The 25,282-nt window shown below is 47.6% G+C and overlaps 2 protein-coding genes and 1 long non-coding RNA gene across 3 annotated transcripts in view; 1 reads left to right on the top strand and 2 right to left on the bottom strand.

The window, feature by feature from the left end:
* Window positions 1-1,405: 1,405 nt before the first annotated feature.
* On the top strand, window positions 1,406-18,675 carry DDX27 (DEAD-box helicase 27). Its single transcript, XM_027558300.1, has 21 exons — window positions 1,406-1,560; window positions 2,817-2,963; window positions 4,954-5,013; window positions 5,266-5,431; window positions 6,326-6,372; window positions 6,495-6,581; window positions 7,273-7,378; window positions 8,187-8,360; window positions 9,026-9,176; window positions 9,882-9,981; window positions 10,100-10,241; window positions 11,091-11,244; window positions 12,493-12,574; window positions 12,687-12,864; window positions 14,445-14,551; window positions 14,721-14,823; window positions 16,139-16,233; window positions 16,330-16,453; window positions 17,220-17,307; window positions 18,276-18,350; window positions 18,485-18,675. Exons 1-21 carry the CDS (start codon window positions 1,468-1,470, stop codon window positions 18,501-18,503), a joined length of 2,298 nt encoding a protein of 765 aa, XP_027414101.1. The 5' UTR covers window positions 1,406-1,467; the 3' UTR covers window positions 18,504-18,675.
* Window positions 14,933-16,193, bottom strand: LOC113902923. The gene is made up of 2 exons (XR_003513958.1): window positions 16,109-16,193; window positions 14,933-15,167 (listed from the first exon to the last, which is right to left on the bottom strand). It is a non-coding gene; the product is annotated as an uncharacterized LOC113902923 (long non-coding RNA).
* A 2,756-nt stretch (window positions 18,676-21,431) lies between the features above and the next one.
* ZNFX1 (zinc finger NFX1-type containing 1) overlaps window positions 21,432-25,282 on the bottom strand; it is a 26,615-nt gene continuing 22,764 nt past the window's right edge. Inside the window, exon 14 of the mRNA XM_027558299.1 lies at window positions 21,432-24,937. Coding sequence (XP_027414100.1) covers window positions 22,499-24,937 — 2,439 coding nt within the window. The 3' untranslated portion in view covers window positions 21,432-22,498. The remainder of the gene's footprint in view (window positions 24,938-25,282) is intronic.

Genomic DNA, 25,282 nt, shown 5'->3' with positions numbered 1-25,282 from the left:
ACTGTTGGTGGTAATGTAATTAGTACAACTGCTATGGAAAACAGTATGAAGTTTCTTCAAAATATTAAAAATAGAACTGCTGCCGTTCATGGGGTTGCAGAGTCGGACACGACTGAGCGACTGAACTGAACTGAATTGTATGACCCAGCAATTCCACTTCCAGTTATTTACCCAAAGGAAATGAAAACACTAACTCAAAACCATATCTGCACCTCCATATCCATAGCAACATTATTAACAACAGCCAAGACATGAAAGCAGCCTAAGTGTCCATCGGTGGATGAAGGAAGAAAACATTGTATATACACACGATGAAATGTTACTCAGCCATTAAAAAGAAGGAAATCTTAGGACTTAGGACTTCCCTGGTGGTCCAGTGGGTTGAGACTCCTACGCTTTCAGGGTGGAAGGCCTGGGGTTCAATCCTGGGTTGAGGAACTAAGATCTGACAAGCTACAAGGTGTGGCCAAAAAAAAAAAAAGTAAAAAAAAAAAAAGATAACTGAACCTACTTCTACACCATAACTACTACTCTGCTGCAAGTAGAGTGTTAATACGGAAGCAGCAAATAGCTATTAAGGAGGATGGGTAGTTAAGGAAGACTTCATGCAGGAGGTGTGTTTAAGTAAAGTTAAGATTCAGTAAGATATCTGCAAGCAGAGATGGAAATTTCTTGGTAAATTGTGAGATCTTCTTTCCTAAGTACCCTCGAGCCCCTGCCTGGATTATAATCCTGGCTCTCTAGTTCACTGGCTCTGTGACCTTGGGAACCTGTCTGAGCCTTCAGTCTCTTCATTTGTAAAATGGCAAAGCGACAGTAATGGTACCTTCTGCGAGAACTGCGGTGAGGATTAGTTGATACCTGTAAAAGTGCTTAGATCATTACTTGGTACAGAGTAAATGTTATAGGTGTTATCTATTCTTATTTTCTTTTTTATGAAAATAAAAAGACATGAGTTTGAGTAAGCTCCGAGAGTTGGTGAGGGACAGGGAGGATTGGCGTGCTGCAGTCCATGGGGTCGCAAAGAGTCGGACACGACTGAGCGACCGAACTGATGAAAATAAATGTTTATTGTGGGAAAAAAAAAATCTAAGACGAAAATAAAAATCACCTATGAATTCTACCACCCAGAGACAATCACTAGTAACTTTTTACTGTATTTTTCTTTCACAATTCTTTGTACAGATATATATGGGGCTTATCCACGCATCTCTGTAGACTTCCTCCTCACACACGCCTCCAACCACCCCACCGTTTTCCAAGCACCAACAAAACAGAATTTAACGATTCTTCATTTCGTCACGCAAAGCACGCATGCGCGCTCCCAGAGGGTGGGGGGGCGCCGGCGGAGGAGGGCGCCGAGGGGAAGTGACGTCAGCACGTTCGCAGTGACGACGCGAGGGGCGCGGAAGTGTGCGAGTCGGCCGGCGCACCGCGCTGCTTTCCGGAAGTGGCTGCCGAGGCACCATGCTCTCGGAGCTGGGCTTCATCCGGACCATAGGCGAAGATGAGGACGTGCAGGTGGAGCCGGAGACTGACTCTGAGGACGAGGAGGAGGAGGTACTGGCCGATCGGGGTGGCAGCGCGGCGGCAGGCAGTCGCTGTCCTTGACTGCTTCCCTTCTCCGCCGTGCCTCAGGTCCCTGCCCCCAGGTCCTCGGTATCCTCTGCCCGGCTGCCAAGTGTCCCTGGGCCTCACCTGGACCCCCGGTGGTTGCCACTAGCCTTTCCTCACCTGTGCCCGTGCCATTCTGTGTCGCCTTGGTGAGCTCCGTACCCATTCACTGAACTGAAGTTTAATCCAGGCCTGTGTCATACAGATCCAGAGACGGAGTCAGTCCTGGTTTCTTATTCAAGGAGCCGTGTTATCCATGCATTCATTAAGTCAGTACTGATTGAACTGATTTACGTGTGCGACACCTAGTGTTGAGCATCCAGGGCATAGCGGTGAACAGAGTAGACAAGGAAACCGCTCTCCTGAAGCTTATGTTGCTTGGGGAGTTAAGAGACTTAAGCAGGATGGCGATTAAAAAGGCATAGGTGTCCTGGAAAGGTGCTCACCCTTTAAAGATCCAGCTCAAGTATTTCCCCCTCTGTGGCCTCATCTGCTTACTGACACCTCCGTTTGGGGGTCCCTTGGCCTCTAAGGGTTCAGTTTTTTCAAAACTGAACTCTTGGGTCTCCCTCACCCTGCCAACCTGCTCCATCTCACACCAGAAACCCTGCAGTCATGCAGCTTCCTTCTCCTCTCTCCCCTCCAATGCTCTGTAGGCTACCTTGGAAATCTCTCTTCAGCGACTTCTGGGCTCAGTCCACACTGCTTCCACCCTAGTCCAGCCCACTACCATCGTGTACCTGGTTACCTACAGTCTTAATATACCTGGTCTCTAGCTGTTTCTCTCGCCTCCCTCTTCCCCCACAGTGTATTTTCCACTTAGCAGCCAGAATGATCTTTTCACTTCGTGAATGGAAAACTGTCATAGAAAAGTTATCGCTTACATGTGGAATCTAAAATATGACACAAATATAGAGAGCAGACTTGTTGCAGGGGAGGGACGGATTAGGAATTTGGGATTAGCTGATGCAAACTATTATATATATAAGATGGAGAAGCAACAAGGTCCTTCTGTATAGCACAGGGATCTTTAGTTGCTGCATCTGGGATCTAGTTCCCTGACCAGGGATTGAACCCGGGTCCCCTGCATGGGGAGGGTGGGGTCTTAGCCACTGGACCACCAAGGAAGTCCCTCATTTCCTTCTTCTCTTTCTGGTGTTCTTTCATCTTAGTCCCATAGTCATCCTTCTTCCTCTTCCCAGGGGCCCATTGTGCTGGGCAGAAAGCAGAAAGCCTTACAAAAGAACCGCAGTGCTGATTTCAACCCTGACTTTGTTTTCACTGAGAAGGAGGGAATGTACGATGGCAGCTGGGCCATGGCTGATGTCCTAAGCCAGCTGAAGAAGAAGGTGAGATTGACAGTGATAGGCAGTTCCAGGCCGAGAATCGGACACAGTTAAGGTTGGACACTGGGTTTCAGGATCCAGTGTTGTAGGAATACCAAATGTCACATATAAATTGCTTGACTAAAAAATGGACATAGCTGTGTTAAAATGGTCTCTTTTCTAGATGTTCATTCCTCTAGAAAGAAACCTTTTTAATGTCAGTTTATTACAAAGAACAGTCCAGCAGATTTCCTTGGTAGTGGGGTTTCTGAAGGCTTGATGCAGTCCCCAGAGACTGTTACTGTCTGTCACTTGTCAGGTGATCTCAGGTGACTTTAGTGTTTAGGATTCCTGGTTCCCACACATCACAGGCAAAACCACCACAAATGTTGTTGTCATCTGCTTATTTGCCAAAATCCTGTGCTTTCCTTTGAATGTGGTTATTAACAAGCTAGAAGATGCTTGAAAGTTTTTTCCATTTCATGTGCTTCAGAGAGAATTATTGCCTGCTCAGAGCAGTTTAATCCAGACTGCTGGTCTGCCAGGAGAAATATCAGTAACCTCAGATATGCAGATGACACCACCCTTGTGGCAGAAAATGAAGAAGAACTAAAGAGCCTCTTGAAAGTGAAAGAGGAGAGGGAAAAAATTGGCTTAAAACTCTACATTCAGAAGACTAAGATCCTGGCATCCAGTCTCATCACTTCATGGGAAATAGATGGGGAAACAATGGAAATAGTGCCAGACTTTATTTTTTTGGGCTCCAAAATCACTGCAGACGGCAACCGCAGCCATGAAATTAAAAGACACTTGCTCCTTGGAAGAAAAGTTATGACCAACTTAGATAGCATATTAAAAAGCAGAGACACTACTTTGCCAACAAAGGTCTGTCTAGTCAAAGCTATGGTTTTTCCAGTAGTCAGGTATGGATGTGAGAGTTGGACTATAAAGAAACCTGAGTGCCAAGGAATTGATGCTTTTGAACTGTGGTGTTGGAGAAGACTCTTGAGAGTCCCTTGGACTGTAAGGAGATCCAACCAGTCCATCCTAAAGGAAATCAGTCCTGAATATTCGTTGGAAGGGCCGATGTTAAAGCTGGAACTCCAATACTTTGGCCTCCTGATGTGAAGAACTGACTGGAAAAGACCCTGATGCTGGGTAAGATTGAAGGTGTGAGGAGAAGGGGACAACAGAGATGAGATGGTTGGATGGCATCACTGACTCGATGGACATGGGTTTGAGTAAACTCCGGGAGTTGGTGATGGACAGGGAGGCCTGGCATGCTGCAGTCCGTGGGGTCACAGAGTCAGACGTGACTGAGTGAATGAACTGAACTGAACTGCTGGTCCTTGTTCTGACTGAAATGAAACAGCATTGCCTTTTCAAAGTCATCTTGGAAGGATTTTTTTTTCTTTTCATATGAAATTCATGTAATTGAAGACTTACATTCTTAAGTCTTATAGAGCTTACATTCTAGCAGGATAGAAAATAACTAGACAAATAATTAAACAGTTAATTGTGGTTATGGTAAGTACCATAGCAGTTTAAGGTGCTTTGAGCGTGCAGAAGGGGGGCCTGCCATTACTTACTCTTTCTAGAGTTTTAGCAGTACCCATCATTCCCTGAATTTGCTCAGATTTCAATATTTTATTTGATAGGCTAAATTATGTTCAATCGGCAAGGGGGAAAGTTTTTTCCAAGTAGCATTCATTCAGATATGATGTGACATCTCTTGGTAATTGTATCATTCTGAATAGTCAACACTTTCTAGAATGTGGATGTCCTTATTGGTTCCAGGTAATTTAAAGGTATTTTTTAAACAAACAGACCATTTATTTAATGTTTTTTTGTTTGCTTGTTTGCCTTATTGTGAGTAATCTAGATTGATCAATCTGTCCAAGGACAGACGAGCTTTTTCTATACTGAACATCTCAGAACCAACCCTCAGAAGATGCTTGCTTTGTCTCTTTCCCGTATGTATGTTTCTTTTTCATCTCTTCATTTTTATTTGTAGAGGGCTGCCACAACATTAGATGAGAAGATTGAGAAAGTTCGAAAGAAAAGGAAAACAGAGGTGAGTAAGCAAAGCATCACTTCTCTTTGTTGGTCAGCCTTGAGCGTTGCTCTCAGAACAACCCTCCTGTTTCTCATTGAGCCTAGGTCGCAGTGCAGCTGGTCCAGGCAGGCTTTCTCTGCTTGTCTGTGGTTAATACTCACTCAGAGTCCACATAGCGTTCTCCCAGGGTGGCGAGCATAACATTGTTCATAGGTTCTTGATTGCCTAAAATGTGTAGTCGTCTTGCTTTATTACAGTTTCTTTTTCTAGGATAAAGAAGCCAAGTCTGGAAAGTCAGAGAAGGAGAAAGAAGCAAAGGAGGGCTCTGAACCAGAGGAGGAGGAAGACCTTGAAAGAAAAGATGTAGAAGCCTCAGAAGATGAAGAATCAGAGACTGACTACTCATCAGCTGATGAGAACATCCTCACCAAGGCAGGTAGGTGATGCTGTGAGAAGCAGGGACAGGAAACCAGAGTGTTCGTCTTGACTTCTGTAGATTATTTTATGCCCTTCTGCACAGTTAAATTTAAGATGTCTCCATGTTGAACTCCTTTCTTTTAGCTTCTCTTTTCCTTGGGATTTTATTAGGGCTGTTGTACTTCGCAGACTGAGTTCAGTCTTTCTTTTTTTTCCCTCTTGGCTCATGCCATGAGGTATGTGGGATCTTTCCTGACCAGAGATTGAACCTGAGCCCCCTGGATTGCAAGTGCAATCTTTTTTTTTTTTTTTTTTTTAATTAATTATTTTAGGGGGGTGGAGCTCAAAGTCTTAATCCCTGGACCACCAGGGAAATCTTTTTTTCTTTTTTTTTTTTTTGGCCATGCTACATGGCTGGCAGGATCTTAGTTCTCTTGAGTAGAGATCAAACCCAGGCCCCAGTGAAAGCCGTGAGTTCTAACCACTGGACTGCCAAGGAGGTCCCAAGCTCACTCTTTTCCTCATCTCCAGCCCCACACAGCAATTGGCACTTCTGTGACTCAAACTTATTTGGGGTGATGGGTCTCCCACCTCAGATAAGTCCACCCACGTAGTAGCTGCTCCATGAATAACTTCTTGCAGAAATGACGTTCAGAGCTAAAGCATTATTACACAGCACAGTGACTGGGAGTCTGGTCTCTGGAACATGGTAAGCTTCCTTCGTCTGAGTGACTTACCTTCCCAGCCGCACAGCCTCCTCTTCTGTGAGGTGACGCTGGTGACAGCAGCTCCCCCAGGTCGTGGTGTGGCTTCAGTGAGGTGTCTGTCCAGGTAATGCACTTAGGACAGTGTCTAGCTGACTGAGTGCTCAGGAGGTGTGAGCCCTGATTATTTGCTCTCTTTTTCTCCATAGATACACTCAAAATAAAGGAGCGGAAGAAGAAAAAGAAGAAAGGACAGGTGAGCATGGGCTTGGACAACCGTATGGAGCTTATTTTACAACCTGAAAGGATTTTCAGGTCATTTAGTTTTCTTAGGCCCCTTTTGCTGAATTCTCTTTGTCTTTTGATTTTCTGGTGTAGGAAGCAGGAGGATTTTTTGAAGATGCATCTCAGTACGATGAAAACCTCTCATTCCAGGACATGAACCTTTCCCGCCCTCTGCTGAAGGTAGTGGCTACTTTCGTCAACCATGGGATTCTTGCAGTTGCCCCGTAACTGGGCTCTCTGCCCTAAGCTGGGTTGGTGGCCTCCCTGAACTGCGTTGTCCACACAGCTGCTGGAGAGCCTGCTCTTGCGAGGTTTCCCCTGCTGGCCTGTGCGTACGGCCCTGCCCCTTCTGGTCCCCTCTGATGAGGCTTCCCAGCAGCCGTTCTGCTCTGGCCACGCTGGCCTCCTCGCTGACCCTCACACAGGTCAGGCATCTTCTTCCTCAAGGCCTTTGCACTTGGTGTTCCCACTGCCTGGAAGATGGTTCCAAAAACCTGGTTGGGCTGCTCTTCGCTTCTCTCAGGGTTCTCCTCAGTATACCCTGGCCACCTTCCTGGAAATCGCTCTCATCCCTTCCCTGCCGCCCTCCCTAGCCTGCTCAACTGCTGTGGTTTTCCCCACAGCTTTTCTCTTCACATCACAGCTGTTTGGTTTTGGCCTGTTTTTTTCTCACAGACTCCAAGATTCCTAAGGGCAGGGTTGTTTCTTTTGTTGCCTGCTCTGTGCTCAGTGCCCGGAATATCGACATATACATACACACACCAGACGGACTGAATGATGGGAAGGGACTGAAACCCGATGGAAACCTGCCTTGTTAGTTTGACGCTCAGACCCCCTCCCCCTCCTGTCTGGTCCCACCTTCTCTCTTCAGGCCATCACAGCCATGGGCTTCAAGCAGCCCACCCCCATCCAGAAGGCGTGCATACCTGTGGGGCTGCTGGGGAAGGACATCTGTGCCTGCGCAGCCACGGGGACAGGTACCGAGGACAGGGAGCTGGGGTGGCGGCGGGGGGACGGCAGGAGGAGGACGCATAACGGAGCAGAGGCTCAGGGCTGGCTGACTACAAGGCTGCTTTGCTAAATACGCAGACACACATTTTAATGCAACGACACTATGTATTCTGTATAGTAACTTCCCTTCTAAGTAATGCTTATATATATCTTCTCTTTCTTTAAATGCTCTCTACTTTTTTTAAATAGGGTAGTCACAGGTTACAGGTTTTAGGGGCTCTATCAGGGTGTCTCTGTGACCATGACCTCTTGGCACTCCCGTGATAGGCCCCTGTCATTGGAATAAAGATTTTATAGAAGGGATATTTATCACAACATTGTGGACTAGTGCAGTTAATCATACAGTCATGTCATAGAGAAGAAATAATCATGTAATAGAACACGATGTACTCATTTAAAAGTAGAGTACATAAAGAAATGGGAAAATATATATATAAAGGGAAGTTACTAAACAGTATATAGTATTATTGCATTAAAGTGTATATTTTTATATATTTCTGTCCATTAATAAAAAGTGATTGGTAATATAGTTTTGTTAATGCTTACCTCTGGTTGGCTGAACTGTGGATGATTTAAAAAATTTTTTTTTTGTATTTCCCAGATGTTTTACATTAACCATGTGATTTTAAAACCAGAGAGAAAGTTTTATGAAAACTCAGTTCCCTCACTTCCCTCTGAGCAGATGTGCAGGCTCTCTGTATGCAGGTGAACACCTGGGCCTGTGAGTGTTTCACACCCTTCTGCTTATTGTGCTCCTGCTGCGCTTCCCTCCAGGTAAAACGGCAGCTTTTGCCCTGCCGGTCTTGGAGCGCCTGATCTACAAACCCCGCCAGGCTCCAGTGACCCGCGTGCTGGTGCTGGTTCCCACCCGAGAACTGGGCATCCAGGTGCACTCCGTCACCAAGCAGCTGGCCCAGTTCTGCAGCATCACCACCTGCCTGGCTGTGGGTGAGTGTCTGGCTAAGGGCCGTTTGCCCCTGGAAGGCTGACACGGGAAGAATGGATGTGTGCCACCGTGAAGGATGACTGGTGTAGGAAAACCTTCATGGAGCTGATGACGTTTCCACAGTAGAGAGTGAGGGGGACGGGGAGGGAGGAACCTTGCAAAATGGAACTTCAGAATACTGAGAACACTTTTTTTCTTGGTACTCAACAAATTTAGGATATAATTTTTGTCTTGCATGAATACTGAATCAAATATTAATTGGAGCAGGCTTTTTCTGATGACGTTATATGATAGTCACTCAGTCTTCATTTTACCCTTTATGCGGTAGGAAGTCACAGGTGATTTAGAAAGATTATCGGTTTCACAGCTGCATCTCTCAGTCCTTGGATGGTTGACTCGTTCTATTCTGTGGCTCCTTTTATTCCGCAGTGCCTTTGTGTCGTCCTCTTTTTTTGATTTTTGCATTTAGTACAGTTGGAGTTAACTAACCCATCTCTCCCAGTGTCCTGTAAAATCCATGCGGGTGGGGCCTCCGCTGGCCTTGTCCTCTGCCTTTTGCTCTGCATTTGCCGTGAGACCTGGCGGGTGGCAGGGCTCAGTCCTTCCAGGTAGCGAGTCCTTACGGTAATGACTCGGCTGCCCACCTGGTGGGCTCTGCTCTTTGCAGGTGGCCTGGACGTGAAGTCTCAGGAAGCAGCGCTTCGGGCAGCGCCTGACATCCTCATCGCCACCCCAGGCCGGCTCATCGATCACCTCCACAACTGCCCTTCCTTCCACCTGAGCAGCATCGAGGTGCTCATCTTGGATGAGGCTGACAGGTACACCTGAAATGCTGGGGTCCCCAGGGCCCCACCCCTGGATGGGAACCTGCACTCCACATGGTCCTACGTAGCTCTCACCAGTTTAGCTGTCAGGTTCACGCCTTTGTCCATCTTCGCCCAGATTATCGGGCTCTCTTTCTCTCTGTGTAACGTGATGGTTAAGAGGGAAGGCAGGTCAGATTCTGGCTCTGTCACTTCCTGAGATTGGGAAGCAATTATGTAGATTCTCAAAGCAAATCCTTTTTGTTTGTAAGTGGGGGTTAAGTACCCAACCTCATGTTGTTGAGGATTCAAGGAGTAACCCCGGTAAAGTGCCAGTGTTTCTGGTGAGGATTCAGCCAGCAGCCTCGATTACCTGAATTTCTTAATGGTGATAATGACATTGTGTCTGTGTAGGGGAGAATCCTTGTCCTTAGGGAACGTGTGCTGAAATATTTAGGGGTCAGGTGTTGTGATACCTGCCACTGAAAAGCAAATGATTCCGCAAAAGGAAAAAGAAAGATTACGCAAATGTGGCCAGATGGTAATTCTTGGTGAATATTGGTAAAAGGATAAAGTAACACTCATAAAATAAGGAAATACGTGAGCCTGAAACGTAGCTAGGGATGATACGCAAACATCTCCTGTATGTTTTCTGTGCTTCGTCGATACAGACGCAGGCCCAGCCCATTTTGTTGACCTCTCCCCTCCCCTGTTGGCCAGGATGCTGGACGAGTACTTTGAGGAGCAGATGAAGGAGATCATCCGCATGTGCTCCCACCACCGCCAGACCATGCTTTTCTCAGCCACGATGACGGACGAGGTGGGCCGTGGGGAATGGAGAGACAGTACAGAGGCCCCTGGGCTGGGCTGGGCTGGGGCAGCATCTCCCTCCTGCCCTCTGGCAGACCAGTCAGCCTCTCTGTCTTTGTGGCTGGCAGGTGAAAGATCTGGCCTCTGTCTCCTTGAAGAATCCCGTCCGGATATTTGTGAATAGCAACACGGATGTGGCCCCCTTCCTGCGGCAGGAGTTCATCCGGATCCGGCCTAACCGGGAAGGGGACCGGGAAGCCATCGTGGCAGGTGAAAGCCCGGGGTGGGACCGGGGAGGGTAGGGTGCTCAACTCCCCTGAGCTTCACACGGAAGGTTTGGTTTCTCCCGCGGCACCCCCTCCTCCATCCAGTCTTCCCCAGTCCCGTGCCTGGGCCTGCTGTCTGCTCCATACTTTAACCAGGGGTGCTTCCCCTCTCTCTTTCATCCCCTCACCTCCCTTCGACCATCCAGCCTTCCTTATGTCCTGCTGAACTCCTGGACACCTCCTCCAGCGGTCCCTCTGGCTCTTCTCCTGGGCCACTACTGCGTCGCCTGGCTTGTTGCAGCAGCCTCTTACCTGGCTCTCTGCTTCCACTCTGTCTCTTCTCCACACTGCAGACCATTAAAGAGGATCATTAACAAACAAGCATTCACCCCGTTCCTTCGCTGTTGAACCCCTCTGCCATCTCTCATCGCTCTTAGACTGAAACCCACGCTCCCTAGCAAGTCCTGTAAAATCCTCTGGACCTGCCCCTGCTTTCCTGGCCTTGGAGCCTTAGCTCATGGTTTTCTAGCCATACCCGCTTGCTTTCGCTTTCACAAACCCATCGAGCTTTTGTGTTTGACTGAACCTTTACATTTGCTCTTGATCCTCTGCCTGGAATCCTCCCCTAGATTGTCTCGTAGATGAGCCTGTCCCATACTTCAGCCTAACGTCACCTCTTCAGAGAGGCCAGCCCTGAAGCGGTGCTGGCTTCCCTGCTTCTGTCCTGCAGTGGAAGCTCCACACGGCGGGGCCCTCACTTGTTTTGGCGGCCCCAGGCACAGCAGCCACACTGCGGGCGAGGAGCAGGACGTGCTTGGAGATGGCCACTGGCTCACTCTTGTCTCCCTGGCAGCTCTGTTGATGAGAACCTTCACTGACCATGTGATGCTGTTCACCCAGACCAAGAAGCAGGCCCACCGTATGCACATCCTTCTGGGGCTGATGGGGCTGCAGGTGGGCGAGCTCCATGGCAACCTGTCTCAGACGCAGCGGCTGGAGGCCCTCCGGTAAAGTCTCGGGGGCTGAGGCTCCCACGCATCCTTCAGAGAGGGCTGTCTTCATTCCAGAGGGGGAGTCCTCCCAGAGGTCATGGTAGTGTAATGGCAGGGCACTCAGCAGAGTTCCCCACATTCTGGCCTAACCATTGTAGGGTCATGTCTCAGACACATTCAGAACTTTGACTTTGTAGGAAATGATACCCTTGCCCCAGGGCTTAGAAACTGGGAGCTGCTGAGTGGGGTCACAGCAGGAAATTCCGACTCGGGAAGAAGCAGGTTCTGACCTCTGCAGCCTTTCCAGAGCAGTGGACGTCCCCAGGTCTGCTGGAGCGAGATCCTGAATCAAATCCATTCACTATTTCTTGAGTGTTTACTTTGCCAGACCCTGTGCTTTTCCATGTGATTTCTTAAGTCCCACAGAATGGGATCAACTTGGTAGGCAAGGAAGTACCCTTTAGAACACTCCACCTGTCCCTATTCATTATCATAGGCAGTTGAGAGTTTGTTTTTTTTTAATTGCTTATTTGGCTGTGCTTAGTTATGTTTATAGAGAAGGCAGTGGCACCCCACTCCAGTACTCTTGCCTGGAAAATCCCATGGGCGGAGGAGCCTGGTAGGCTGCAGTCCATGGAGTTGCTGAGAGTTGGACACGACTGAGCGACTTCACTTTCACTTTTCACTTTCATGCATTGGAGAAGGAAATGGCAACCCACTCCAGTGTTCTTGCCTGGAGAATCCCAGGGACAGGGGAGCCTGGTGGGCTGCCGTCTCTGGGGTCGCACGGAGTTGGACATGACTGAAGTGACTTAGCAGCAGCAGCAGCAGTATGTTTAACTGCAGCATGTGGGATCTAGTTCCGTGACCAGGGATTGAACCTGGGCCCCCTGCACTGGGAGTTCAGAGTCTTAGCCATCAGACCATAAGGGAAGCCCGAGAGTTGTTTCTTAAAGGCTGCTTTGAATGCTGAGACATTTGCGTGTGCTGCTTTTTATAGTCTAGCTCTGTGGTTCCCGAGCTTCCACATTCATAGGAATTTCTGTTTAAAGTTGGATCCACAAAACTACGTTTGCTGTATGTTGTGGGATGTTTGGGGGGCACATAAGTGTTGTTAGACTGACATTTAGGACCCGTCCCCACCGTGACGGTCTGTACTCTGCTGCTTGACTCCAGAAGGGTTTGTGTTCTTGCTGTGGGTTCAGGCTCCTGCAGAGCGTTGGGGTCGAATATTCAGAGGAACGTGTTTGTGGCTGTTTGTAGGCGCTTTAAAGACGAACAGATTGACATCCTCGTGGCCACCGACGTAGCAGCCCGTGGACTGGACATCGAGGGGGTCAAAACGGTGAGCAGGCTTCCCTTTGCTTGAGCTTCCGGTGGGGATCCTTCTGCCTCCTTGTGCCCTCCTCTCCCTGCCAGCTCCCAGACCTGACTGATGCTCAGCTTTGGCCTTCCAGGTAATCAACTTCACCATGCCCAACACCATTAAGCATTACGTCCACCGGGTGGGGCGCACAGCTCGTGCCGGCCGGGCCGGGCGCTCGGTCTCTCTGGTAGGGGAAGAGGAGCGGAAGATGCTGAAGGAAATTGTCAAGGCCGCCAAGGCCCCTGTGAAGGCCCGCATTCTGCCCCAGGGTGAGCAGGCATCAGTGTAGCAGCCCAGGATGGCTTGGGGTGGGGCACGGGGCGGGCAGGGTCCTCAATCAGACCCAGGAGGGCGGGGCAGGGGACAGAAGGTGATGGGTAAGAGCAGGTGCTTTGCTGTTAGGAGCCAGATCAGTATCCCAGCTCTGCCACTTCGTTGTTGAGGAGTCTTGGGCAGGACTGTGTGTGAGAGGGAGTGAGGAAAGGCTTGTGCCCCAAGTGTTTACTCACAGGATTTGTCAGCCTTTGGGAAGAGAAGGCTTCTTCTTAAGGTGCCACCCCTATTAACCCTTCCTCCCTTCTTCTTCCAGAGAGTGAGGAGGAAGTCAGTACTCATTCTTTTTGGATAGTTTTCATTCTTTTGTTGTTCTCATCCGTAAGGGTCATATAAAGTGCATCCTTACAAAATTTTTTTTTTTAAGTTACAAAAATAATATGTATTCAGTGTTGGAAAAAAGTAAATCAAATAAGAGTAAAATGTGATTGTAGGAACTTCCCCTGCAGTCCAGGCTTCCCAGGTGGCTTAGTGGTAAAGAATCTTGCCTGCGATGCAGGAGACGCATGTTCCATCCTTGTGTCGGGAAGATCCCCTGGAGGAGGGCACGGCTACCCACTCCAGTATTCTTGCCTGGAGAATTCCATGGATAGGGGAGCCTGGCAGGCTACAGTCCATGGATCACAAAGTCAGACGTGCCTGAAGTGACTGAACACGCGCACACCCCAGTGGTTCAGTTCTTAGGACTCTGCCTTCCAAGGCAGGGGCTATGAGTTTGATCCCTGGTCAGGGAGCTAACATCCCACATGCATTGCAGCCAAAAGCCAAAATATAAAACAGAAGCAAGATTGTAGCAGATTCAATAGACCTTAAAAATAGTCCACATAAAAAAAAAAAAATCTTTAAAAAAATGTAATTGCATATGAAAGAGCTTACCGCTTGTAGCATTTGAGGTACATCTTTTCAGACCTTTTTTCCCATTCATGGGTCTTTTTCTTTCCCTTTCATTTAAAATTTTTTTCATTTGATTCATTCAGTCTATTGCTCTTTATTGTATTCTAGGTATTGGGGATAGAGCAGGAAACAAAGCAGCTGACTTTGATGAGAAAGAGGCACAATAAATAAGTCAATAGTAGATGTGATTGAGAACAACAGGAGAAGTGACTATTTTTGAAAAGCTATTGGGAAAGGACTCTGAACAGATGGCATTTGAGCTGAGTCCTGGATGATAAGAATGAGGTGGGGGTGGTCTGGGGACAGCTTGTGCTGAGCAGAGAAAACCAGGGCAAAGACTCAGAGACAGGAACACACTTGGTGTGTGAGTAGAAGAGGAGGGCCAGAGGCCCAGAGCCTGTGAGCAAGCAGTAGACAGAAGTCAGAGAGGTAGGAAGGGCCATGCTGAGAGTTCAGATTTTATTCCAGGAGTGTCAGAAAGCCTTTGGGGAGGTATTAGGCAGAGAAGCCACATATTAAAAAAAAAAACAGTTTTGTCACTAAATACCCACCCTGCATTATTTTAATCAGTTACACCATATTCATCTTTATTTTAAAATCTCTTTTGTTCTTTTCCCTTGAGACGTCATCCTCAAATTCCGGGATAAGATTGAGAAAATGGAGAAAGATGTGTATGCAGTTCTGCAGTTAGAGGCTGAGGAGAAAGAGATGCAGAAGTCGGAAGCCCAGGTGAGTCCACTCAGTGAGCAGACCACACAGCTCCTGCTGGTCTGCCTTCTGATGGGCTGTGTCTGCCAAACGTACCATCAGAATCCCAGGCATTTGCAGGCCGTGGCTTCCTGCAGTCGCCGTATTCTGTGTTATCAGACGTGGTTTCATCCTTCTGCTGTCCCCACAGATCAACACAGCACAGCGGCTCCTGGAGAAAGGGAAGGAGGCACCAAACCCTGAGCCTGAGAGGAGCTGGTTCCAGACCAAGGAAGAGAGGAAGAAGGAAAAAAGTATGTTGGGGAGGTTCCTCCAAAAGCTAAACGTGGAGTTGCCATCAGGCCCAGCAGTTCCACTCCTAGGTCTATGCCCTAAATAACTGAAAACAGGGACTCACACAGATGCTTGTATGCCAGTGTTTATTGAAGCATTATTCACAGTGGCCAAAGGGTGGAAACAGCCGTGTCCATCAGCAGATGAGTGGGTACACAAAACGCGGTATATGCGTACAGTGGGGTGTTCCTCAGCCGTCAGGAAGTTCTGGCACATGCTTCAAGGATGAACCTTGAAAACATGCTAAGTGAAATGGTCCAGACACGAAGGGACAAATCTTTATGATGCCATTTATATGAGGTACCTAGAGGCAAATCCATAGACACAGAACTTACTAGATGTTGTGGGCAAGGAGTTGCTCCTTAATGTTCCATTTGGGATGATGAAAGTTTTAAAAACAGATGATGGCAATGGTTGTACAATATTGTGTCATTAATGCTACTGAATTGTACATTAAAGAATGGTAAAATGGCAAAGTTTATATATATTTTGCCCCAATTAAAAAAAAAGTAAGTTGGATATTTTTATATATATATATATTCCTTTCTCTCTCCCTTTTACAAACAAACAGATGAATTCACGTTGTTCTACACCTTGGTTTTCCACTTATTTGTCGTTTGGAGATCATTTTATATAGGCATAGACACAGCTGCCTTTTCTTTTTTTAATGACTGGTCTTCTCCATCATACGGGTGGATTATAGTTTATTACTTTTCCACTGAGGGACACTGAGATTGTTTCCTATCTTTTGCTATTATAAACAAGTGAATAGCTATCAAGATGTCTTTTCACAATTAAGCAAGCATATTTGATTTGCAAGGTAAGTTCCAGAAACTGAAATTGTATGTCAGAGGGTATGTGTATTTATTATTTTGTTAGGGGTTGCACAATTACCCTCCAAAGAGGTTGTACCAGGAATTTAAGAAACACTGCCTTTATGTGATGGGACCAAACATTAAGGTGTCTGTATATATGTTAAGTCTCTGTTGTAAATAGGGTTAAAACTGTATTGTGGGAAGGTATAGGGAATATGTCTTTCATAACAAGAGGCAAATAGATAATGAATGTCTCAAGTGGATTAATTAAGGAATAGTGGAATAAACATGTTATTTAGTGAGATGGAGGTAATCACCAGAAGAGGGAGTGGTTGGTTCTTCTCATTTTAAGCCCTTAAATGTATCACTTTAAAATATGTTTACTTACTGTGAGTTAAAAAAAAAAACAAAACATTTTATAAAACAGTACCTGAAATTCCACGCTCTCTTCTCATCCTAGTTGCCAAGGCTCTGCAGGAGTTTGACTTAGCCTTAAGAGGAAAGAAGAAAAGGAAGAAGTTTATGAAGGAAGCCAAAAAAAAGGGGGAGATGACAGTGAGTGGCCTCCCTTTTGGAGGTGGATCCCTGCCTGGGGCCCTGGGTCAGGGCTGCCTCATCTGTTCTGTACATACACGTCATCCTTCTCCCCAGGCAGAGGAGAGATCCCAGTTCGAAATCCTCAAGGCACAGATGTTTGCGGAGCGGCTGGCCAAGAGGAACCGCAGAGCCAAGCGGGCCCGAGCAATGCCCGAGGAGGAGCCAGTGAGGGCTCCTGGTAGGTAGATGGGGAGCTTGAAGGCGCTGGTAGGAGGGATCTCCCTGAAACCTGTGCTTGTGGTCAGGGAGGAAATAGGAGGGATGATGATGACAAGGGCCCACATCTTTTGAGTACTGAGTATGTGCCTGCATGTACAGCTGTCCTTCATTGGCTCCAAGTGGTGAAGTGATCCCATGGTTAGTGGGGACAGCTAGGATTTGAACCCCGCTCTTTCTCATTCTTGGGCTTCCCTGGTGGCTCAGATGGTAAAGAATCCACCTGCAATGCAGGAGACCCAGGTTTGATCCCTGGGCCGGGAAGATTCCCTGAAGAAGGGTATGGCAGCCCACTCTAGTATTCTTGCCTGGAGAATCCCATGGACAGAGGAGCCTGGTGGGCTATAGTCCATGGGGCCGCAAACAGTCGGACGCTACTGACCAACTAACACTTTTTGTTTCTGGAGCCTAGATCTCTAGCAGCTGCTGTTGGAGGAGCGGGTCAGGGTAGAACGATGTGAAGACACTTTCATGTTTAGGGGTCCATTCTACCTTTGGAGTCCTTAAGCATCCTGTCGTCGTCCCCCCCCCCCCCCCCCCCCGCCCCCCGACCACACACACACCTGGTAATTGATTCTTTTTCCCGTTTCTGCTGGGATCTGGTGTGTCACTTCCATGTCAATAAAACATCAAGCCAGAGCATCCACTAAAGTGGGAACCTTGAGCATAAGGGGATTTAGGAGCTTGAGACAAAGAAGCCTTATCTAACTCATTCTCTCTGTGTGCAGCAAAGAAGCAGAAGCAGGTGAAGAAATCAGTATTTGATGAAGAACTCACCAACACGAGCAAGAAGGCCCTGAAACAGTATCGAGCTGGGTAGGGTTTTAAGTCATCATGGAGCTCTTGGTTTTCTGATAAAAGCTGTGACTCTTCTCCCTTGTTCCCCACTCTTAATTCTCATATACCTACAGATTAATAATTTAGGCATACCTCATTTTATTGTACTTAGTGCAGCAACCCTGCCTTGTCAGATGGCTAGCGTTTTTTTATTTTTTAGTAATAGAGTTTTCTTATTTTTATTTAGTTTTTGTTTTTTGGCCACACCACGTGGCTTGCAGGATCTTAGATCCCTGACTAGGGATTGAAGCTAGGTCCCAGCAGTGAAAGCAACACGGCCTAATTACCGGACCACCAGGGTATTCCCAGCAATAGAATATTTTTAAATTAAGATACGAGCATTGTTTTTTAGACATAATGTTATTGCACAGTTTAAATAGATTCTAGTATAGTATATACGTTAACTGTTACATGCACTGGGAAACCAAAAAAAAAAAAAAAAAGAATCCAAACCGACAGTATCTTTGAGGTCTGCCTATATATAATTTCAAGGGCTCCCATCTACTCCCTCCCCAAGCCCATCTGTGGGTCCCAGGGTGAGAGTAAGTGAAGTGTGAGGGCCCTCCTGCCTTGGAGGTAAAATAGCACATTATGGTTTGGAAGTATAGCTTCTCTCAGGGGAGTAATAGAACAGAGGACTGTGGTGTGCTCTGGAACGTTTTGTTCCTCCCCACATCGTCTGGGCTGGGGTTGGCAGCTGGGTAGACTAAGTTACGCAAGCAGTTTTTTTATATACACAGGAAGGAAGGGCCTCTTCCAGTCTTGCTTTAGAGCTGGGCCCTGACTTTGATAAACCTGTTATCATCAGGTGGAAAAACACAGACTTAGAACCTCAGACCCTAAAGATGATGCATCTGCGTTGTGCTGCTGCTCCGTGTGAGAGCTGGTGGTGGGGATGGTGAGACACTGCCCGCTTGTCCACCATCCTGCCGTCTTCTCATTCACAGCCCCTCCTTTGAAGAAAGAAAAAAATTGGGCTTGCCCCACCAGAGACGAGGAGGAAACTTTAAATCTAAATCCAGGTAATGTTTACAGTTTTGGAGGGCCGGAGGCTACGAGTGGGGTTAGTGAATAAAGGTTTTCTGGGAAAGGAGCTTCTCCTTCCTGTCTGGGCTTGTGGGTTGGTATTTATTTACCCTGCTCATTTTCTTCATAGGTACAAAAGGAGGAAGTAGCCGTGGTGAGCTGAGGAAGTTCATCGGGCAGCTCTTAGATCTCTTCCTTCTGGGAAGTCATCCTGGCTTGGTCTCTCTTCTCTCTGTAAAAAACCTTCTTTAAAACTTTAATTTTGTCATTTGTACATTAAAGAAAGGAAAAGCTGGGGGTCTAAGCGTCCTTGTTAGCTAAGTTTCCTTTTAAGGCTCCTTTTTTGATTAGCTTTCACATAAAGAAAATACCAAATGCAGGAAGTATTTTGGGGAGCGTTGAGACCAGTCTAATTGTACATCTTTCTGTTTCTTCCCTCAGTAGCACAGTCTATGTCACCTACTAGCTTGGCACTGCCATATATACTTGGAACGCATCTCAGTGCTTGGAGAGGAGCTGATGTGGAGTAGAGAAACTCCTACTAGAGGTTCTCTTTCAAAGTCCTAGAGTGAAAATCTGCCGTTTATTGAGCCCCAACTGTGCACCAGGCATTCTGTGTACTGAGCACTGTCTCATTCAACTCACTACACTCCTATGAGGCAGGTACTATAATCCCCATTTTACAGATAAAGAAATGGAGGATTAGAAAGATGGAGTATCTTCCCAAAATTGTCCAGCTGGGAATTCAGGTTTTCGAAATCCGGGTGTACCTGGACCTATACCCCGACTCTTTACAATGATGTGGAAAATGGTACTGGAGAGATGGATGCTCAAAGGGAACAGAAAGAATACTAGATAAATTAACTCTTTGTTGTAAAAAACAGCCTGTACCCTTTAGAATGATGGTTCTTTTCCTTTTTTGAATCACAGTTCCCTTTGACAATTAGATGAAGCCAGGGGAAAATTGTGATTGTAGTTTGTCATATATAATTTCAAGTTATAATTAGTTATCCAGTAGCACATACCCTCAGTGTTAGATTATGATCAATGCTATTCATTTAGGCTTCACTTAAAAGTTGCCGACAGAGGGTCCCAGTTCAGTAAATAATGGCCCCCACACAAGATGGAGACCAGGCATTGAACCTGGACCCCATGGAGTGGAAGCGCAGTCTTAAACACTGGACCACCAGGAAAATCCCGGACTCAACATTTTCACGTGATTACAGAAAGAACCCCAAGTTAGATTGTTAGGAAAGTGCACGTTTTAAAGGCTTCAGTTCAGTTCTGTCACTCAGTTGTGTCTGACTCTCTGCGACCCCATGAATCGCAGCACGTCAGGCCTCCCTGTCCATCACCAACTCCCGGAGTTCACTCAAACTCCCATCCATCGAGTTGGTGATGCCATCCAGCCATCTCATCCTCTGTCGTCCCCTTCTCCTCCTGCCCCCAATCCCTCCCAGCATCAGAGTCTTTTCCAATGAGTCAACTCTTCGGATGAGGTGGCCAAAGTATTGGAGTTTCAGCTTTAGCATCAGTCCTTCCAAAGAACACCCAGGGCTGATCTCCTTTAGAATGGACTGGTTGGATCTCCTTGCAGTCCAAGGGACTCTCAAGAGTCTTCTCCAACACCACAGTTCAAAAGCATCAATTCTTCGGCACTCAGCTTTCTTCACAGTCCAACTCTCACATCCATACATGACCACTGGAAAAACCATAGCCTTGACTAGACAGACTTTAGTTGGCAAAGTAATATCTCTGCTTTTCAATATGCTATCCAGGTTGGTCATAACCTTCCTTCCAAGGAGTAAGCGTCTTTTAATTTCATGGCTGCAATCACCATCTGTAGTGATTTTGGAGCCCCTAAAAATAAAGTCTGCCACTGTTTCCCCATCTATTTGCCATGAAGTGATGGGACCGGATGCCATGATCTTCGTTTTCTGAATGTTGAGCTTTAAGCCAACTTTTTCACTCTCCTCTTTCATCAAGAGGCTTTTTAGTTCCTCTTCACTTTCTGCCATAAGGGTGGTATCATCTGCATATCTGAGGTTATTGACATTTCTCCTGGCAATCTTGATCCCAGCTTGTGCTTCTTCCAGTCCAGCGTTTCTCATGATGTACTCTGCATATAAGTGAAATAAGCAGGGTGACGATATACAGCCTTGATGTACTCCTTTTATTATTTGGAACCAGTCTGTTCCATGTCCAGTTCTAACTGTTGCTTCCTGACCTGCATACAGGTTTCTCAAGAGGCAGGTCAGGTGGTCTGATATTCCCATCTCTTTAAGAATTTTCCAGTTTATTGTGATCCACACAGTCAAAGGCTTTGGCATAGTCAATAAAGCAGAAATAGATGTTTTTCTGGAACTCTCTTGATTTTTCCATGATCCAGCGGATGTTGGCAATTTGATCTCTGGTTCCTCTGCCTTTTCTAAAACCAGCTTGAACATTTGGAAGTTCATGGTTCACGTATTGCTAAAGCCTGGCTTGGAGAATTTTGAGCATTACTTTACTAGTGTGTGAGATGAGTGCAATTGTGCGGTAATTTGAGCATTCTTTGGCATTGCCTTTCTTTGGGATTGGAATGAAAACTGACCTTCTCCAGTCCTGTGGCCACTGCTGAGTTTTCCAAATTTGCTGGCATATTGAGTGCAGCACTTTCACAGCATCATCTTTCAGGATTTGAAATAGCTCCACTGGAATTCCATCACCTCCACTAGCTTTGTTCGCAGTGATGCTTTCTAAGGCCCACTTGACTTCACATTCCAGGATAATATCTATTTAAAGGCTTAGATATTACAAATGTATGGTATTATCTCTGGGAAGACTCATGAAGCTGTTAGGATTGCCGCTGGGGAAGGAAACTTCAAGTATGACTTTTTGTACAAGTTGAAAATTTTTCTTTTTACCAAGAGTAAAAATGACTTACAAGCCAAAAACAGCAACAGCAACAACAAAAAACACAAAGACCATTTCGCATAAAGATGAAGGGCCTCCTTGTAGGCAGTGCATCCATCCCCATCCTTACCATCTCAAGTTGCCTGAGCTGCTAACAGTTGAGGAGGACAAACACAGACCACTGGTTTTCTCAATCATTGTTTTTATTAATTGGCTTTATAGGCTAAAGTGCATAGTAAAGACAAAAAAGGAAATGTATACATAGCAAAGGGATGTTTTCTTGCCAACATTAGAAAGACCTGAGATGCCTAAGTGTCAGTTATAGGGAACACTGGACTGAGGGAGTATGTATTCAGGCAGCAGGCCTGGGGGCTAGCTTCTGGTGTGGACCTGGGATCTGCAGAAGCCACTGGCATGCTAACCCTGCCCAGGTAAAAGCTGCAATAGAGGGTGTCGGGACAAAGGGTCACACTTTGGATAGGTGCTTCTGGTACCAAATCAGAGTCCAGTTCCACTCAAGGCCCTGGGGAACCAGCACAGCTACTGAACCTCCCCTACTACAGGTAAAGTAACCTCCACCATCCCAAAGTGCAAGTCACAGGAAGGGTACGGGGGTGACTCCTTAGCCTAGGCCTGCTGCACAAGCCCCCAGCTGTGGGGTCACACCTTCCCCCACTCTCAGTGAATATGTAACTGGGTCATGATTGGTCCGCAAAGTCTCTGTCTCATCACATGCCTCCCTTTCCTGAAACAAAGGTGCCCAAGGAGAAGAGGAGGGGTTCTTGAGCTCCTTGGAATGATAATTCACAAACAACTCGGGGCCTCTGTTTATTAGAGCAGAAGTCAGCCTGCAAGTTAGGGCCTGGCAATTTAGAATGAGTCTGCTTCACTGAGCTCGTATCTGCCTCTGGAGCACTGCAGAGAAAGAACATCTGACTGAGTCAGGACCCAGAGACACCATAGACAGCCCTGGGTGGAAGCCCAAACATGCTCCAGGCAGTCTGTCCACTAACTTGTAGGAGAGAAAAAGAAGAGAAATCTGTTAACTTTGCTCTCAGTTCTGGAGGTAAAGTGCTTACTCTAGCGCAGGAGTAAATCTAGAAACAAATGTGGGCAAGCCCTAAAAGTGGCTCCTTAAACAGGTGCTAAGACTAAAGGACAATAATAAAAAACAACCTTCAGTTCCTTCGGCAGGGAGCTGGCCCAGCCCTGTGGTGGCCAGGGCAAAAGGCAGTGGGCTGCCACCTTCCTACATCATCCTCTGGAGCTCCTCATAGTTCATCATGTTGTTGGCTGTATCAGACCAGGCAGGGTGCTGGGCTCCATCCATCTCGGAAGCAAGCCGATTGCTTCTTTCCAGCGTGTGGTTTTCCCCCCCGATCACCTCCTGACACTCAGGGCACTTGGCCCTCTGCATGGCTCCCCCACAGTCGCCAATCACATAGATGTGGCCATTGGGGCACTTGAACCAGTGGCCACGACGGTAACCCATGGCTTTGACGATCTGCACTCGCTCTTCCTCTGAGATGCCCAGGCCAGAGCAGGGGAGAGCAGCTTTCAGAGCTTCCATCTTTCTCTGCACAAGCTCTGCATCCTTCTGGGTGAACTTACATGTTCTCTCAAGGATGTTCCGGACAGTGCTGATCTCTTCAGCGACGCTGCCTCTCACCTTCCCCTCGGCCATCTTGCAGCGGGTCAGGAGGTTCACCAGGTATCTGAGCCTCTGGATTTCACTTTGGAGGTCATCTAACTCCTGGCTGCTGAAGCTCAAACGCTTCTTGGCAAGCCATTCGTGAACCTGGTCTAATCGAGTCCTCACTTTCTCTTGCTCTAAGACATGCACTTTTTTCAGGGAATCATATAGGCCAGCCAGGTGGTCATAGAAGCTGATATAATTCTCAACAAGGCCCAGGTCCTTCACTGACAGATTTTTCTGGGCCAGCTTCTCTTCCAACTTCAGGAAATCTTCCGGGAGCTCCTGGCAGAGGAGGTTCTTCCCCTCCAGTAGGGCCGTAAGTCGCTCCTGGCTGACTGCGATCTCCCCTGCTGAGCCCAAGATCTTTTCCTTAACGACTTCAATCTCTTCCAGGCGCTGTTTGAGGCTGGTTCCGTATCTCAGATTTTTGCGGATGGGCACCTGGCAGATAGGGCAGACCTTCAACCTGATGGCAACTTCGTCACCCTGCTCGTTCATGTAGCGGTCTAGGGCTTGCACTTCAAAGATGTGGCTGCAGTCTTCCAGCTGTACAAAGCGAGCATCTGGCTCATCCTCAGAACCAAAGAAGATCTGGGTGACTTCTTCCTGGTGGCAGACACGGCACTTCTTGGGACATGGTTCCCCACACAAACCAATGCACGGGTGGCCACAGGCCAGCAGCTTGGTACAAGGCACGTAGCATGGTGGTCGGTCACAGGGCTCAGAGCAGAGTCTGGTGCACTGGTAGTGCCGGCAGCGCCAGATGCAGGGTTCCATGCAGGGAGTACACAGTTCCCCACACTTCTTCTTGCACTGGCTGTGGACGCAGCGGTTCTGACAGATCCGCTGGCAGGGTGGACACTCGCCAGTGCAGGGCTCCTGGCACTTGTGTGAACAGATGAGCAGGCGCTTGCAGGGCTGCTGACAGCGCTCATGGAAGCGCCCTTCGAAGCAGCTGTGGCAGGAGCCAGGACACGGATGCCCACAGTCCAAGATGCTACCACACTTGGTGGTGCACTGCACTGGCAGGCCATGCTTGAGGTCCTCCACGTTGCCACACTTCATCTGTTGTCTGTGCCCACACTTGAGCTTCACGGTGACCATTTCTGAACACAGCCACACACAGTCTTCACCACATGGGTGGCTGCAAGTGTGCCCACATTTTAGGACCTTGGGGCAAGGCTCTTGGCAGCAGAAATCTGACTCAGGCACAGAACACGGGACCATTTGTTTATGGCCGCACCGGAGAATGGTTTTGGGTACCTTCACCTGACAAGGCTGACACTCCTGGAAGCAGACAAGAGGGCACCGATGCCCATCTTGGCAGATCACCTTCTGGCATGGCTTCATGCACTGGAACTCCTTGTGTGAGGAGTCATAGGGGTGGCAGGCACGAGTGCAGACATGCCCGCAGCCCAGCCGGAACTCACAGGGTAAGCTGCAGCCTCCTTCGGGCACTTTTTGGAAGTCAGAAGCTTTGGATACTAAAGTGTGGGTATCAGGGTGGTTCTGGCAGCAGAGCCGGAGGGCGCAGCCGATTTGATCATTCTCTCGAAGGGTGTGGATGATCTTGCTCCACAGGGGCACCTTGGCCAACATCTGCATGTTCCCAATGCAGTACATGCCCTTCTTGGCGCGGGACAAGGCCACACAGATGCGGTTGGATATCTGAAGAAAACCCACCTTGCCTTCCTGGTTGCTGCGTACTAGTGAGAGGAGGATGATGTCATTCTCCTCCCCTTGGTATTTGTCCACCACGTGGACCTTGACACCCGCGAAGGTCTTGGCAGGCATGAGTTTGCGAAGGCAGAAGAGCTGCCCGGTGTAGGTGGTGAGGATGGTGATCTGGGAGGGCAGGTACTCTTGGCACAGGAAGTACTTGCACAGCTCTACCACAAAGCGAGCCTCGTGCTGGTTCTGATGGCTTCTGCCTTCTTGGATTTCCTGTTCAGGAAAGGTGTGTTCTACAAAGAAAAGGTTGGAAGAGACCCCCTGGAAAGAAAAAGAAGACACATTAGGTTTACTCATGACAGCTTTTTCTAGCTTCATGTGTGCTGGCCACTGGCCCTGTTCCAGAGAGGAACCTTAGAAGGCTTCTGTACACTCCATACCACAATCTTTAATTTATGAGCATCTGCTGTGCTGAGTGCTTTATATACATTATCTCCTGCAATACGGTAATGCGATCAGGCAGCAACCATCATTCTACTGTACAGAAGACCCTTACCCTTAGAACTGGTATACAATTTGCTAAAGGCTACACAGCCACTAAATGGCAGAGCTGGGATTCAAAAACTCAGGTCTGTGTTCTCAACCTCTGTACCACTCCTCTTCTTA

This window comes from Bos indicus x Bos taurus, chromosome 13 (genome assembly GCF_003369695.1).
Source record: "Bos indicus x Bos taurus breed Angus x Brahman F1 hybrid chromosome 13, Bos_hybrid_MaternalHap_v2.0, whole genome shotgun sequence".
Taxonomy (NCBI): Eukaryota; Metazoa; Chordata; class Mammalia; order Artiodactyla; family Bovidae; genus Bos; species Bos indicus x Bos taurus.
This window is presented reverse-complemented; position numbering and strand designations above follow the sequence as displayed.